The 16,298-nt window shown below is 35.6% G+C and overlaps 1 protein-coding gene across 1 annotated transcript in view; it reads right to left on the bottom strand.

Moving 5' to 3' along the window:
* Positions 1-4,595: 4,595 nt before the first annotated feature.
* LOC117332987 (transmembrane protein 132C-like) overlaps positions 4,596-16,298 on the bottom strand; it is a 103,009-nt gene continuing 91,306 nt past the window's right edge. Inside the window, exons 6-9 of the mRNA XM_033892088.1 lie at positions 12,165-12,388; positions 11,468-11,774; positions 10,724-10,912; positions 4,596-10,108 (exon numbers count right to left, since the gene is read on the bottom strand). Of these exons, the coding sequence (XP_033747979.1) occupies positions 8,978-10,108; positions 10,724-10,912; positions 11,468-11,774; positions 12,165-12,388 (1,851 nt within the window). The 3' untranslated portion in view covers positions 4,596-8,977. The remainder of the gene's footprint in view (positions 10,109-10,723; positions 10,913-11,467; positions 11,775-12,164; positions 12,389-16,298) is intronic.

The raw sequence follows: 16,298 nt of genomic DNA, 5'->3' as shown, positions 1-16,298 counted from the left end.
TGTAAATAAGAAGGTAAACATGATAAGAGACAAATAAACATTCACCCTCGTTCGAGTGAGACGGGAATCCCAACCCTTGGGGTAAAATAATTTGCGCTGCAAAACACTGCAAGCCACATGCATATATTTGACAGCTTATAATCTTCCCCCTCTGCTCGAGATTCCCCTGTCCCCCCTCCCCAAGGGGTGAAATATTCTTATTATTCTACCATCCCCTGGTTAGTTATTTAACCCCTTGGGTATGGTATTGGCATTGCAATGTAAAAGTGAAATCACATTACAGCTGTTTATTGATTTCGACAGAGAAACGCTCTGGAAACATTTGCATGAAATGCCAGATATTATTCCTATGCAAGCTTATATTTAAAAGCCATGTATTAAAAACTTACATCAAATGCTAGAAAACATTTGAACAAAATGTGGATAAAAATAATTCGCTATTGAAGTGTGCGACAGAAAAAATCTTGCACCATCGAATAAGATTTGTTCAAAGTAGGAAAAGGTTCTATTTATCTTGTATCTGTGAAAAACTGGATACACCTGTCCAGATTTAAGAGAAAATATCTCCATTGCCAAATAATGAAATGCTTTGGAATTTGAAGATTAAGTTTCATCTCTGAGTTATATAGCTACAGGGTATGTCTAAACAAGAGCTCCATAAGTGGGAGTATGATACGGTTTGATACCCCCATCAATTTTCTACACAATGCCCATATTATGCAATAAAATGTGCATACCTCTTATAAAAATAATCATAAAATTCTGTAACATGCACTTGTTCCAGCTTTTATTAGCCCACCATCATCAGATGGTGGGCTATTCAAATCGCCCTGCGTCCGTGGTCGTCCGTCCGTAAACAATTCTTGTTATCGCTATTTCTCAGAAAGTACTGAAGGGATCTTTCTGAATTTTCATATGTAGGTTCCCCTTGGTCCCTAGTTATGCATATTGCATTTTGGGACCAATCAGAAATCAACATGGCTGACAGGCAGCCATCTTGGATTTTAACAATTGAAGTTTGTTATCGCTATTTCTCGGAAAGTACTGAAGGGATCTTTCTCAAATTTCATATGTAGGTTCCCCTTAGTCACTAGTTATGCATATTTCATTTTGGGACCAATCGGAAAACAACATGGCCAACAGGCAGCCATCTTTGATTTTAAGAATTGAAGTTTGTTATCGCTATTTCTCAGAAAGTACAGGAGGGATCTTTCTGAATTTTCATATGTAGGGTCGCCTTGGTCCCTAGTTATGCATATTGCATTTTGGGACCAGTCGGAAAACAACATGGCAGACAGGCAGGCATCTTGGATTTTGACAATTGAAGTTTGTTATCGCTATTTCTCAGAAAGTACAGGAGGGATCATTCTGAAATTTCATATGTAGGGTCGCCCTGGTCCCTAGTTATGCATATTGCATTTTGGGACCAATCGGAAAACAACATAGCCGACAGGCAGCCATCTTGGATTTTGACAATTGAAGTTTGTTATCGCTATTTCATTGAAAGTACAGGAGGGATCATTCTGAAATTTCATATGTGTGGTCCCTTGGTGCCTAGTTATGCATATTTCATTTTGGGACCAGTCGGAAAACAGAAGGGTATACCATAATACGACCCATCGTTGACAGGTGTATAATAACAAATTTATAGGTGCACTTGATTTAGAGTTTATAACCAAATTAAAACAGATCAGCGTTATGAATTGGTGCAACCACATAGGAAACCATTTACAATTGGTTCAATTATATTTTGGTAGGATGCTTCAAGCACGGCAATTACAGTGTACCTCTAAAATATGTATATTTATCAACTTACTTTTTGTTTCCAAATTCTTCAGTTTATCATAACTCTCCCTGTGAGATTTGGATAAGAAAGCACTTGTAGTCAAATTTTTATTGCATAAAAGTGCTGAACTGAAAAATCTAGCACTTGATCAACCACAAAACTGACACTAATCTATAACTCAAAGGGATAAGATAGCTGCCGGTGATTCATTTGTTTCCTGGTCCGACTAAAAATTGAATGTTACAACTAAGGACCATGTTGGTGATAACTTGTGACCAAAGGGAACCTTCAAATGAAATTTGAGTGATCCATTTTGTACTTCACAAGAAATAAAGTGATAACTAATTTTCAGTCAAAATAAAAGATGGCTTCCTGTCAGTCATTTTTAGCCCACTATCATCAGATGGTGGGCTATTCAAATCGCCCTGCGTCCGTGGTCCGTCCCTCCGTCCGTAAACAATTCTTGTTATCGCTATTTCTCAGAAAGTGCTGAAGGAATCTTTCTCAAATTTCATATACAGGTTCCCCTTGGTTCCTAGTTATGCATATTGCATTTTGAGACCGATTGGAAAACAACATGGCCGACAGGCAGCCATCTTGGATTTTGACAAGTGAAGTTCGTTATCGCTATTTTTCAGAAAGCACCAAAGGGATCTTTCTCAAAGTTCACATGTAGGTTCCTCTTGATGCCTAGTTATGCATATTGCATTTTGAGGCCAATCGGAAAACAACATGGCCGACAGGCAGCCATCTTGGATTTTGACAATTGAAGTTTGTTATTGCTATTTCTCAGAAAGTATTGAAGGGATCTTTCTCAAATTTTATATGTAGGTTCCCCTCGGTGCCTAGTTATGCATATTGCATTTTGAGACCGATCGGAAAACAACATGGCCGACAGGCAGCCATCTTGGATTTTGACAAGTGAAGTTTGTTATCGCTATTTCTCAGAAAGCGCCAAAGGGATCTTTCTCAAATTTCACATGTAGGTTCTTCTTGGTGCCTAGTTATGCATATTGCATTTTGAGACCAATCGGAAAACAACATGGCCGACAGGCAGCCATCTTGGATTTTGACAATTGAAGTTTGTTATCGCTATTTCTCAGAAAGTATTGAAGGGATCTTTCTCAAAATTTCATATGTAGGTTCCCCTTAGTCACTAGTTATGCATATTGCATTTTGAGACCAATCAGAAAACAACATGGCCGATAGGCAGCCATCTTGGATTTTGACAATTGAAGTTTGTTAACGCTATTTCTCAGAAAGTCCTGAAGGGAACTTTCTCAAATTTTTTGTAGGTTCCCCTTGGTGCCTAGTTATGCATATATTGCATTTTGAGACCAATCGAAAAACAACTTGGCCAACAGGCAGCCATCTTGGATTTTGACAATTGAAGTTTGTTATCGCTATTTCTCAGAAAGTACTGAAGGGATCTTTCTCAAATTTCATTTGTAGGTTCCTCTTGGTTTCTTTTTATGCATATTGCATTTTGGGACCGATCGGAAAACAACATGGCCGAGAGGCAGCCATCTTTGATTTTGACTATTGAAGTTTGTTATCGCTATTTCTCAGAAATTGCTGAAAGGATCTTTCTCAAATGTCATATGTAGTTTCCCCTTGGTCCCTGGTATTGCATTTTTGGACCAATCTGAAAACAACATGGCCGACAGACAGCCATTATCGCTAAATCTTAAATTTGTTATATAGGTTCCCTTTGTTTGAAAAGTACTAGAGGGCTGTTTCTGAATTTACACAGATTAGTAAGACTTAGAGGAAGGGAAAAGTATAGAAAAGATCAATCTGACATGGAACCTATAAAGATCATTCAATGGTGGGCGCCAAGATCCCTCTGGGATCTCTTGTTTTTCTTCTCTCTGGTTGGTCCCAAAATTAGAAGGACACCTACGGACTAAGAGGAACCTTGAAACTTGAGAATGATCCATCCAATATATTTAAAGATAAGGGTTGGCTGGTGCCCTTGTCTAGTATGAGAATACATCAGAAAAGTTCATGTTGGTATGTGAAGGTATCTTTTTAAAAGATCCCTTCACATACCAACATGATCTTTTCTGAGGTATTCTCATACTAGACAAGGGCACCAGCCAAATTTTCAGTTGGGATACTTTGTTGATAAAGTCTTCTAGGTTAGATACTATTAACTGCTTGGTATGCGATACTCCCGACGCAATGTACAGAACAAATTTGATGATTCCAAGTGAAAGAGTATGTGCCAAGGACAAATTGCGATATGACCACACTCACAAAATATTACATGAGGCCCGATGAGCCTGTGTTGCTTTTACTCTAAACTAGTTTACTTCAAAGTTAGAATCCTTTTTAGCAGAGGCTGTGGCCTCGAAAATGGGTCAAGGCCAGGCCATTTATTTGAACAAATTCAGAATCCCTTCATCACAGCATGTAAAATACATGCAAAATATGACCCCTAATCAGGTTATTATGAAGAAAACCAACCTACTGGTCTTCCATCAAAATATGTTGCTGCATAGCCAAGTATTTAATAGAATTCAAAGTCTTAAAGGAAAATACTTGATTGATTGACAACAGATGGCTCAAAATATCATCACTCGACTTAAGGTGGGCAAGCTAATAAAGAATGAATCTTATCATTAAATTCAGATTTAAACAATATTACCCTTATCAGTATTGTATGAGCCCATTTACAGCTCATACCTAATTAGATGTGGAACATTTCATAAATTTTGTGACCTTTGACCAATATGTATTAGAAAATTAATAAATTAATGCCTGGAGAGTATCAGTACTAATACATAATGAAAACAAACACAGAATATTTCTTCTTAAAAATAACAATTTTAATAATGCTAATTCCATATATCGTACAGGTGATGGAGTTTAGCAGTATAATATACATACATCATCAAACATATACAAAGCCATATACAAACAACACAGTTGATTTCACAAGCTGATGGTGGGACGTTAAACTAGACCGAAAAGATCTAGGCAATACATAACAAAAACAAACCCTAACAGGGGGCTTGTCACAATTCCCTTGGGGTAATATAAAGAACACCGTACAGGCCCTGCAGGGGCACAGCTAACTCAATTTACACGGATACGATTCAAAACATACAATTATGCTTCAACAACTTCACAACTCCTGTCTTACTAATTACTTGTATACTTAGAAACTTGATCTATTCCAAATTATTATAGCTGGTTTCTGTTTCAGATTAAGAATGCCACATATCCTAATTTTCAGTTATCCATCATCCTGTGATGGTAAGACCAGGAATGACCAGTATTACAAAATCATAAATATGCAAACATCTGCATTAATGAAAGACATTATGTGTGACTGTCTCCCAAGCAGTACAGACAAGCAGTGAAATATCTTTTTAAGGTTGATATAAAAGGAAGGATTTTTTAAAATCATATTTTGATTGTTATCAAAGGAAAGATTTTGTAAATAATAATTTTGATTATAAAAAAATTATCAAAGATTTCTGGTGAAAGATTTCTTATGTTTAATAGTTTCCTTATTTAATCACGTGCCAATAAAGATGGTGGGAACTCATATGACAGCTTTATTTTATAGTACAACCTGTGAATTACATACAAAATGCTATATCTAGCACATTAAACAGTAGGGAAATTAAAACAGTTGTATGATTATTTACATATTTAGGAAATTAATTGATACAATTTTATTTGTCATAAAGATGTGAAATTCTAAGTATTTTGCTCCGGGAAAACATATCAGAATTCAATATGGATTTCTAAAGGTGTTTTTTCCATACTATTTGTTCAGAAACCAAAATGTTTTGACAGCATAAAATCAAAATCCTGAAGTTAACCAGTTAAATTTTAACCTTTGATAAATCCAATAAAGACATTTTCAACTGCATCTCAATCATTTGTTTGAAACTGCATTTATTATGTTGCAACAAAAATGTGTTTTTTGACATATTTGATCTGTGGTAAGGGCCATCATATATGACTTGACATGGTTCTTAGACAAATTACTAGCAGTAATATGTAACAGTTCACCATATATAAATGCATAATAACCATGATTATGTACAAGAGGATACTTTACATCTGGTATAACATGAGCCAGTAATGTACCAGCGCTATGAGCCGCACACTCGCTCTCATACAAAAACATAACAGATATATATATACTGTAAATATATACAAACTACCAGAGTGGTTTCAAAGCCATATTAACAAAGCAAATAAACATTGAATATTTCATCTTCTAAATTGCACATAAAGCATTTCATTAATATGGTACAATGAAGTCATGTTAAACAAAGAGAAACATATACCTACACATGGATTTGTCAAATTCTAGGTTCTTAATACAAAGAAGAAAACTTGCCTATAAAGAATTCAGTTATCACATGAATATTTCAATATAGAGTTAGTTTCTAAAGAAAATTAAGATTCCAATGTTTCAGGAACGAATTTTTTTTATTTGTAGAACACAAAATAGCAGGCAGTTTTTTAATCGGAGTTATGCCCCCTTAATCATTAAAAACAAGCAAAGTGTAAGAATAAAAAAGCACCAGATGAATATTCTTAAAAACAATATCTAATCATTAATTTTCTGAGATTCTTTCTGTGATCTTGATATTTGTCCAGCAAACACATTAATCAGTTAAAATTACTTTCCCACATTGTACGTGGCATTTCCTGGTCTGATGTACTATATATATATCAAACCTAGATAAATAGCTGATAAAAATACATGTATGTAGAAATTTAAACAAGGAATAAATATCAATTATATAAATTTCTCCATAAAATGTGGAATCAGCTGTTAACCTTCATTATAATTATTTAGAAATACAGGAAAAAAACAATAGCTGTAGCAAAATGGCACAAAATTATAACAATCATGGTCATACAACACAAAAACGGTTACTGTTATCAATACATATACATTTTACAAACATTTAGATAAATCATTTAAAAGTTCTGATCTCAGTTTACAGTTAATAAAGGGAATCAACATTTCATTCACTCTTAAAAAATCTTACAGTCCATAAGAATGTCCTCAAGACTACCACCAGTCAATTGCTACCTTGATATTCTATATCAAAAAGTCTCCATTATCAAAATTTTTGCTGTTCATATGTAGTTAAATATAGATTAATCTTTTATTAATGTTGTAAATGATTCACTGAAATTTTCTTTCTTAACTCGATTTTCAATAAACTTTTTTTTAATTATCATTGTAAAGGATAGCAAAGAGTGCTTTTTTAACAACGTTATGTGACACAGGATGTGGTATCACTGTACAATAATAACTACAAGGCTATATGTCTACTAATACAGAAAACAGCAATGAGAAGGGAACTAGATGACCCCTTAAGGTCAAGGAAACTTAAGGGTCAAGTCTAGTGTCAACCCTGTTGGGGAATAAAGGATCAACATGAAGCCAATATGACCTTAGAACCAACATTGAAGCCTGGTACAGTGTGTTTGGTTCAGTGTCTGATGTTGAGTCATACAGATAGGTAGTGATCTTGAAGTTAACATCCCTGGCACATGACCTTTGATCCAACGTCAATAAAACGCATGTTCAAATGAAAGAGTGAGTATTCTTGACTCCATATAAAATACAACACCTATTTTAGTGAAGTATTGTCACTATCAGTGTGGTCAACTAGACACATACATAACATATACATCTATGATATATACAACTTCCATTCTTACCTACATAGATCAGTCAAAGCTATAATCATTCTTCAATATATAAATATGCAGTTAACAAATCAATGATGCTAGTACAATGTAAATAAATAATGAATAAATAACAGTGACACTACTTAATGAGTGCGACATCCTCCTTCTACAGCAGATGATCCTGTATTTAGGTAGTTGACCATCAGTTGTAAATTAATTCAATTTATATCTAGAGTCTTTGAAATGATCTTGGCTGCCAGAAAGCTTTGCACTATATATTCCAACATACAACATTTCACTTTAAAATGCACACTTTAATACTACAGAGATGTATGAAGTCTGTTTTTTTGTACTTCATTATAGAGTATACAAATCTCATTTTAATTAGATTTCCTAGATTTTCAAAAAAATAAATTCAAAAATATTTTCATTTAATTTCATTAAAAAGGTGTCTTTTGATTTCTTACATTATAATGGGAAAAAAATCTAAAAGCTCTGAAAGAAGGTTCCTTAAGTTTTCCTCAAGTTTTGTCTGGTTCAATATACAAGAAACTATATTTGTGATCCTTTTGTGGGGAGAACAATGGACATGGAGTGATGTGTACACAATATTATACTTGCATGTCGTGATACACTTGTAAATAATGTACAAAGGAGTGGTGTATATGAAACATGAATATTACAGATAATTGGCAAGCAAACTTTGGTACATGTTAAACTCGTTCACTCTGTATTTCAGGTCTAGCATCAAAGCTACAGGTGAAAGTTGCGTTCCAATAAATTCATGGAATTATTTGCCCTTCTGTAAATTTCTACAGCATGAGCACATGTCTTAAAATTATGAAAATCTATATATAAATAATTATAACATACTGGTAATTCACCGCAACTGGTGACATCAACATTTCATCCAATAGTCATGGTAACAAGATGTAGTATGTCATACAGGAAATTTGGTTTTATGATCTTTATTATTAAACAGGGGTTTCTTCACAAATCTTCCATGATTTTGAGAGATATTCTCCCTTACCCCTACAACCTCTGTGAGGTAAGTATCCAAAGTAGCCATCCTTAGACGCCCAGCCCAGAGGAAGCAGGCTTACAAATGCAGGGTGTCTATTGCCAGAAGGTTTTCGCAGTAAAATCACAACACAGATGGAAGCACTTCCTACCCATTCTACTTCTTGCATTGATCTTTTTTAGAAACAAGTTTCAAAATTCAACAAAAACCTAACATCTTTTAACTGTTTTTTTTTTTTAAATAGACAAGTATTTCCTCTGCTTGAATCGGTATCATACTGCTTATAAAAGTGAATACTGTCACAGTTTCTTAAGGAATCGGCTTAATTTGCCAACTCCTTCAGCTGGCTTAAGTAACGTCACCAGTATCAGATCTAGATCTTCTGAATTTAACAAATATTTCTTTACATATATTCATAACTTTCATTCACTTGTGACGAAAACTGAAATCTGTCACACATTAAATGAAATTAAATTTGTTGTTGGTTGTTTTAACTAAGCTGTTGATTCCTTCAAGTTGTCGAAATAGTCAACCAGTTGGTCATATGTCATGCCCATGGCCTCGTAGTCCCACTCTGGGTCCAGGTGCTGCTGCAGCTGACGATGCTGGTTGTTGTTGTCCATTTCTTCACCCACTGTAGATGGAGCGTTTGAAGCTTCCAACAAGGGATTGGCAGTGATGCGGATGCTACATTCAGAACCTTTTATGGTTGACACAAAACTGCTTCGATTACTAGCCTCAGCTGAATTTTGTCCACTGCTGTTTTGACTACTTCCACCTGCCACTGGCGTGTGGTTGCCGTTGAAGTCCTCAGCTGGCATCAGGGTTTGTGAACACTTTGTGTTGATGGCATTGCGTTCAAGGGTGGCACGACCAATCCACACCCAATCGTTTGCCTGGGCCACAGTCTCTAACCGTTTGCCCTTGGGAACGTGCTTGCGTTTGTAACGCACCATGAACACAATACAATTGACAAGAAACACACAAATTGCAACACAGAACACGGCCAGAAGGACATACATGCCTATCTCCAGGGGAGATAACATGGCTATTTCCTCCTGTCGAACTGGTTCCTGTTTTGTTTGTGGACTTTCCTGAGTCCGGAGATTCTCTGCCAGATCAATCCCAATGGGAATCACACCAGCATCATTTGGATCCTTTTTCTTGGTCACCTTTCCAAATTTATCATCAGTATCCTTATTGCTGTCTTTTTCACTTATATGTTGGACACCGTAACGAGATTTTTCATTGTTGACACTTATGCCAGGAGAATCTCTGCGATCACTTGCTCTGTTATCGTCATAGTGGCCATCACTAACAAAGGGATCATTATAAACACGGTTGCCAGGGGAGAAATCTGAATCCACAACAACGTAGCTCACAGAAATAGACCTTGACCGTTTCCTAGCACAATCATTACCAAGCTTAAGCATGACCTTGAGAAGTTCTCCATGACCTTGACCTAAGGCAACAATGCGAGGTTGGTATTGTTTGGTATAGGGTGCCATACCAATTACATAGTGGTTGAGAGCGGATACATCTAAAACATAATCTCCCCCTTCCACTTTTTCCAGCGGGAACTGTGTGCCATCAGAATACTGTATAGAAACGTCCAGTACAGCTTCCTGTTAAAATATCAGAAAGAACTTTAACTCCTAGGCAACCAAGTATGCAAAGTCTGGTTACAGTAATATCAAACAAATTCAACCGCAAAAAGGTCAAAGTTCAATTTTACATGGTACAGTGTGTTGGTCACTTAAATGGACCAAATGTGTTTACAATATTTGATTACATAACATTCAAGCATTTAGTTATCCAAACTTGTTATTGGTGAGTTTAAAATTGCTGAAATGGTTTAAGAAATCAAGACCATTAAACAAATGCATCACAATTTCAGGTATACTGTATTTATCTGCATAAAAAAAAAATGCTTCAAATTAATCCCTCTCTCCCTTCTTCATTTTTTCAGAATCATTTTAAAATGTGAAGCTATAAGATGTTCACAAATAAGCTTGCCAAACTTTTACTGTATGGGATGGGCTTATTAATACAGTAGTCTGATTATTACAAATATTCATGAACCATGAAGTTTCTGAAATTGTTTATTTCTGATTCATAAGTTATAAAATGAAGTAAATTGGGTCCTGAATAATACTTTGTTGTTATTAAAGTTTCGTTGTTGTTGACTATTGATATTGTCAATACTGTCTATATTATACTCATTAAAACTGTATACTCACTTGATACTTGGTGTGAAGTCTACCCTGTATATGTGAGATTGCAGTCATGGCTCCAGGAATCTCGTGAGAAATATGGATCTCCAGTGTGATTCCAGTAACCAAGGTGATGATGAGCCGCTCTACTGATACTTTGTCATTGCTGACGCGGACCTCTTTACCGCCAATCAGCCTCCGCATCGGGGTCATAACCTGATATAGGAAAGATATAACTAGTCAAGCATAAATCACCTTGTGAGAAAAAACAATCCTTTATATATATGTACTTCACTATTTTCTTTCATACTCTGAATCTATATATTATCTATATCTGTTCCCCAGACCAAAGAGCTTTATACTCTAAATGTCTGCCAATGACTCCGAAAATCCTAAAACAGTGTAATACAAATTTGCATTAGACTGTATGATCTACGTAAGGTACATGCATTTCGGGGTTGCTCTGTTTTTGATTTACCCAATTTTGTCTTATTTGCTTATATGCCATTAGTACCAAATTTGAAATACGAGACTGTATAGCTGGAGGTACGTGTCTCTAATGTCGACATTGAATCGTCTGTAGGCTTACCTTCTCACCCTTTTTTGAGCAACACTTCCATCATGCCAACACTTTGACCCTGTATATATGATCTATGACCCAGGCTTGATCTCTGCATGTATACATATACCTGTACTTGGGTCCTGCCAACTCTCTGACCCGGTATATATGTCCTATGACCCTACTCAGCCTTGACCTTTTGTTAAACATACCTGTACTTCGGTCCTGCCAACACTTTGACCCTGTATGACAGCATTGTTCAGGCTAACCACGCGAGGGTCAGTTACTCGGAGTTTGTCCAAGACCATATCAGTGACGGAAAGCCAGGCCTGCTTGCTCTTGAAGAAGTTTGGGCCACCAGGCGTGGATATGTAAAACTGGGCGTATACCTCTACTGTGGCTTGTTGGTGGCGCAGCTGACAGCTTCCGCCACCACCACCACCACCACCGCCACCACGAGAGAATTTCCGATATTTTTTCATCAGGGGAAATTGATCAACAAGTCTTTTATTCCTGGTTCTGTAATAGTAAAATTGTATTAATACATCTCAGGTTAAACAGGGAAACATTGTGAATAGGACAGAGTTGACAAAAGTGATAAGATAATTATCTGAATCATTGTACTGGGAGACAAAATGTCAATTCTGGTTTCCCCAATGTTTATTAAGTAGAAGACACTGAAGAAAATTGTGAAATTTTACAAGGGTCAAACATTTGTCCCCTCATCTATAACATAAACTACAGTAAGACACAGCAGGACAATTGTATTTTAAATTTGTATGTTGGCTTTGTTTTTAATTATGCCAAACATTTGTACTCAGACAGGTCATAAGCTGATATATTTCCAGATTCAACACACTAAAACATAATTACCAATTTGAGAGTATATTGATTATAGTATATTTTTACCTCCCCCTGCGGTTGCCACGGCCTTGGTGTCGCTGTGATACTTTCCAGCCTCGAACCTGGCTAAGTTTGTCATCAGACAACTGAACATCAAGGTGTTCAGCAGGTATCCATACTCGGACATTGATGAATGCTGTATTGCGTCCAGACTTGGCGATGATGGTGACATTGTGTGACCCTCGTCTTTCCGTCCCATCCACAAACACAGATGAGCAGTTTGACGACACCTACAATGACAAAAGGAGATAATTCTAAACATTAGACAATATTTTATTCAAAAAAAGAAGAAGAAAACACCCTGTAGAATGCAGGTGCTTGTTGTAAATTATTATAGTGTTTTCCTGTTTCACAGTATCATCATCATCATCATCATCATCATCAACAAAACTCACAAAGATCATCACCGTCTAAGGTATTTTTCCTTACTCCTTCCTATTACACAGAACAAGTAATAGTCCTACCAGTTTAGTAAGTATACTGCATTAAAATTTGGATCAATCATTCAATATTTTTGCAGAACAAACATTAAGTTTGAAGCAATATGATGAATTTTATCTATACTCTCAGATACTATTATAAGGAATTGAGATCCAACACCAGGTAAGGACATAGCCAAAGGTCAAACAACAAGTACAACCCATAATAGTCCTACCAGGACTTTGCCAGTGATGATGAGATAAAATAATGAAGTACCACCTGCTAAGGAAGCATGTAAAACTGAGATGTATCGGCCATACATCCTCTGTTTACTCCACACAAGGTTGTTCCCCATGGCTGGTTGAGGTTGGAAGGTGTCCAAAAAGGTTTACAAGGTTACAACACCCAGAGTGTACTTCTCATTGGTATGGTAATAACAGAAAGTGGAGACAAACACCTCTTCTACTCCATAACTTAAACAGATTAGTACCATCTAAAATAACCACTGACAGTAACCACAAAATCTCAATTATCAGAAACATTGCAATAACTTTACAGGTTGCACTAACAGAAATGTATTAATCAGCTTCCTCTTAGCCTTAGAAATATTTTGTAACTGTATTATCACAGAATTTCCCGTCTTGATTTCAGAAGAAAGTGATATTTCAAATATCACGTATCATTAAGTTATTATAATACAATAGATTATAACACAATAGACAGTCTGTACCTCAGGGTGAGAATTCCATTAACACACTGACAGAAGAAAGTATTTCAAATTGTTTGAATATCAAAATACATACTGTGGATATTTTCCATGTCCGGAAGTTCATTATGTATTTGTTTCCATAAACTTGATGATAAAGGATTAACTCAAAAATAGTAGACTGGTCAGTGACTCACCCTCACCAATTATAATTCTCCTCCTATCTATGAGGACTGTGTAATATTTGAATTACATTATCAGTTTTAAAACACAACAACACCCATTACAGGAAGTGCCTTATTTAATGCTGTTTTTATGCTTTTGTGTATGATTACACAGATCACTTGAGCCTATAGCTTGGGACAACAACACATGACTTTGATGACAAGTGCATAGTCATGTACAGTATAATAAGTAGAGTTAAGTAGGGTATTATCATTAACAATACCAATATGCCAGGCCAAATAACTGAAATATTCCCTTTAAGATTCATTTTCGAAATCCTTTTTAAATCCGGTTCTTCAAATAAATATGCAATGAAAAGCAGATTTTAAAGTAACATTGAAATATGACACTGCTTTCAATCAATGTTATTATTATAAATGATTGGTAACTACAATTGTATATCTGATAGGAAATCACTTAATGAAAAAAACAACACAAACCCTTTCATTCAGCAAGAAAAAAATGTCAATAAGTTATTGGTTAAAGACCATAAATATACAGGGAAGTAATGATATTACAATATTAGCTATTTTACTGTTAAAAGTTTGCAAATTCGAAACAAAAAGGATATATACTTGCAGAAATTATGAATAATCTTTGCTATTACATTCAATTTTCAATGCATCTTTCATTTCATTTTTTGAGGCACATGGTTCAAAAGATGCAAGGCTACATGACTGAAGGGTTGCTAGTTTGCGTCCTGGCACAGGCATCGTGTTGTATCCTTGAACAAGATATTTTACTCCGTTGTGTTCCAGTCGACTCAGATGTAAATGAGTACGTGGTAGGGCAATGTCATGTGTAAACTGTTAGCACTGAATGGCAGCTCCAGCTGCTCCAAAGGGATTTGAGAGAAAAAAATTAGCTAAAGGCCAAATAACAATGAAAAAAATAATTTGTGAATCGCATCACGGCATATATATTGCTGTGATATAGCAGTATACAAACTTAAAATTACATTTATTCTGCACTTCATATATGAAACCTTGTAAAATATCCAGCTTTAGAGAACACAATGGCACTATATGTCATAGAATTTTCTTATTACAAGACAATTTCAAACTAGAAAATGTCTGTAAGATATGCTTCAGCTCCTATGCAACAATGTGTCCCATGCAGAAGGGGTCAAAGGTCACCACTGCTTTGAAAGGTTTCTGCTGATAAGAGTCATATTCAAATATTTCAGGAGAGAAAACAACATACCTCTACAAGTCAAGTGTCACCTATAAATGATTTTAGCATTGTATTTATGTATGATTTCTTTTACTGTAATAGTGAAGAAACAGTTCATGGGCACTAGGTTTCAGATATCACTAAAGATATTTGAGCACTAAATATACATATGTATGTAGAGCCATGCACAAGAGGTCAATATTTCTTCTGGTAGATCGATAGCCTAAAATGGTCAGAGTATGGAGTATGGTCGCTTGTCGCATAAGACAGACTGTCGCTAAATAGAAGAGGATTATATAGGTATTTACATTAGGGGAACATTATGGTCATTTAAGACAGAAGGTCCTTGAATTCAGGTGGTAGCTAGACAATTTTGACTGTATGAACTTATTTCACAAAAAAACAAAAAAAATTCTCCAATTTTTCATAAAGGTATTTGATGGGGTTTGAGAATGTTTTGTTGATGCGGTCTTCTTTGACCTTGACAGATGCCAGCTTATTTTCTCTGTATTGTTTTGAGGATGGATCGATACCAAATTAACGGAGACAATAACGTACATGCAGTAGAGCTATTTTCTTCCAGGAGGCACAACACTGGTTTACACTGACAGTTTCGATCAATACCCCACTAACATTTATACATACAGGGACATTCGCCTCACCATACACCTAATACAGCAGCTTCAGTGATGGTAAAAACATACATGTTGACTGGTGTAAATCAACCCAAATGTGCTAATGAACCATTTGCATATATAACACCCAAGGTCATCACTTCTCAAGGTTATCCACAGTGCTGTCATTATTACTTAAAGTCTCCTGGCAAACAACACACATTTCCATTCATTCTGGCACTGAAATATTTGTCTTTGAAAAAACAATGCACTTCATCTAAGTTGAATGCATATCAATAGTAACCATGAATTATCCATGGACAAGATTCATAGCAAAACACTGATGACTTCGGTTAGCTTCAATTTGGTATCCAACCTTCAACTTTAAATCAAATCAAACTTAGCTCTTAGATTGAACCTTTCCAGCTATCTGTAGACTTTTTGAGATCATCATATATTTCATGTAAAGTATTCTAAACCTAATTTGCATTACCATGTGACTGCTACCATGGATAATGTCCAGTTGTCAAGAAAATGTTACCATAGATACAATCATGTCAACAGTAACCATGAAAACACAGTAACCATCGAAACATGTACAATATGGTCTACTATGATACTTCATTTCAAAGATGGTAAACATCATACAACTGAATTTAACCAAAATGAATTAAAAAACAATACAAATTTTTTTATGCAGAAAATTATTATCCATTATGATCAAAGCCCAAATGCTACCTTACTAAAAGCATGAAAGTTCAAAGGTGTTGACAAAAGCAAGTTTTTTGTTTAATATGATTCTTTCAAGGGAAGACTATTTCTAGTCAACTTAGTGATCACACTATCTCGGAACACGAACATCCTTGACACGTTGGGACTATTGATTTTAGCATCAGCAATATTTCTCCAGTTGTCTTGCCTGAGTGCAATAAAGTACACCTTCACCTTCAGAAAGGACACATCACGCAAATCCTCACGTAACATCAATTTCATCAGGTTTTT

This window comes from Pecten maximus, chromosome 8 (genome assembly GCF_902652985.1).
Source record: "Pecten maximus chromosome 8, xPecMax1.1, whole genome shotgun sequence".
NCBI lineage: Eukaryota > Metazoa > Mollusca > Bivalvia > Pectinida > Pectinidae > Pecten > Pecten maximus.
This window is presented reverse-complemented; position numbering and strand designations above follow the sequence as displayed.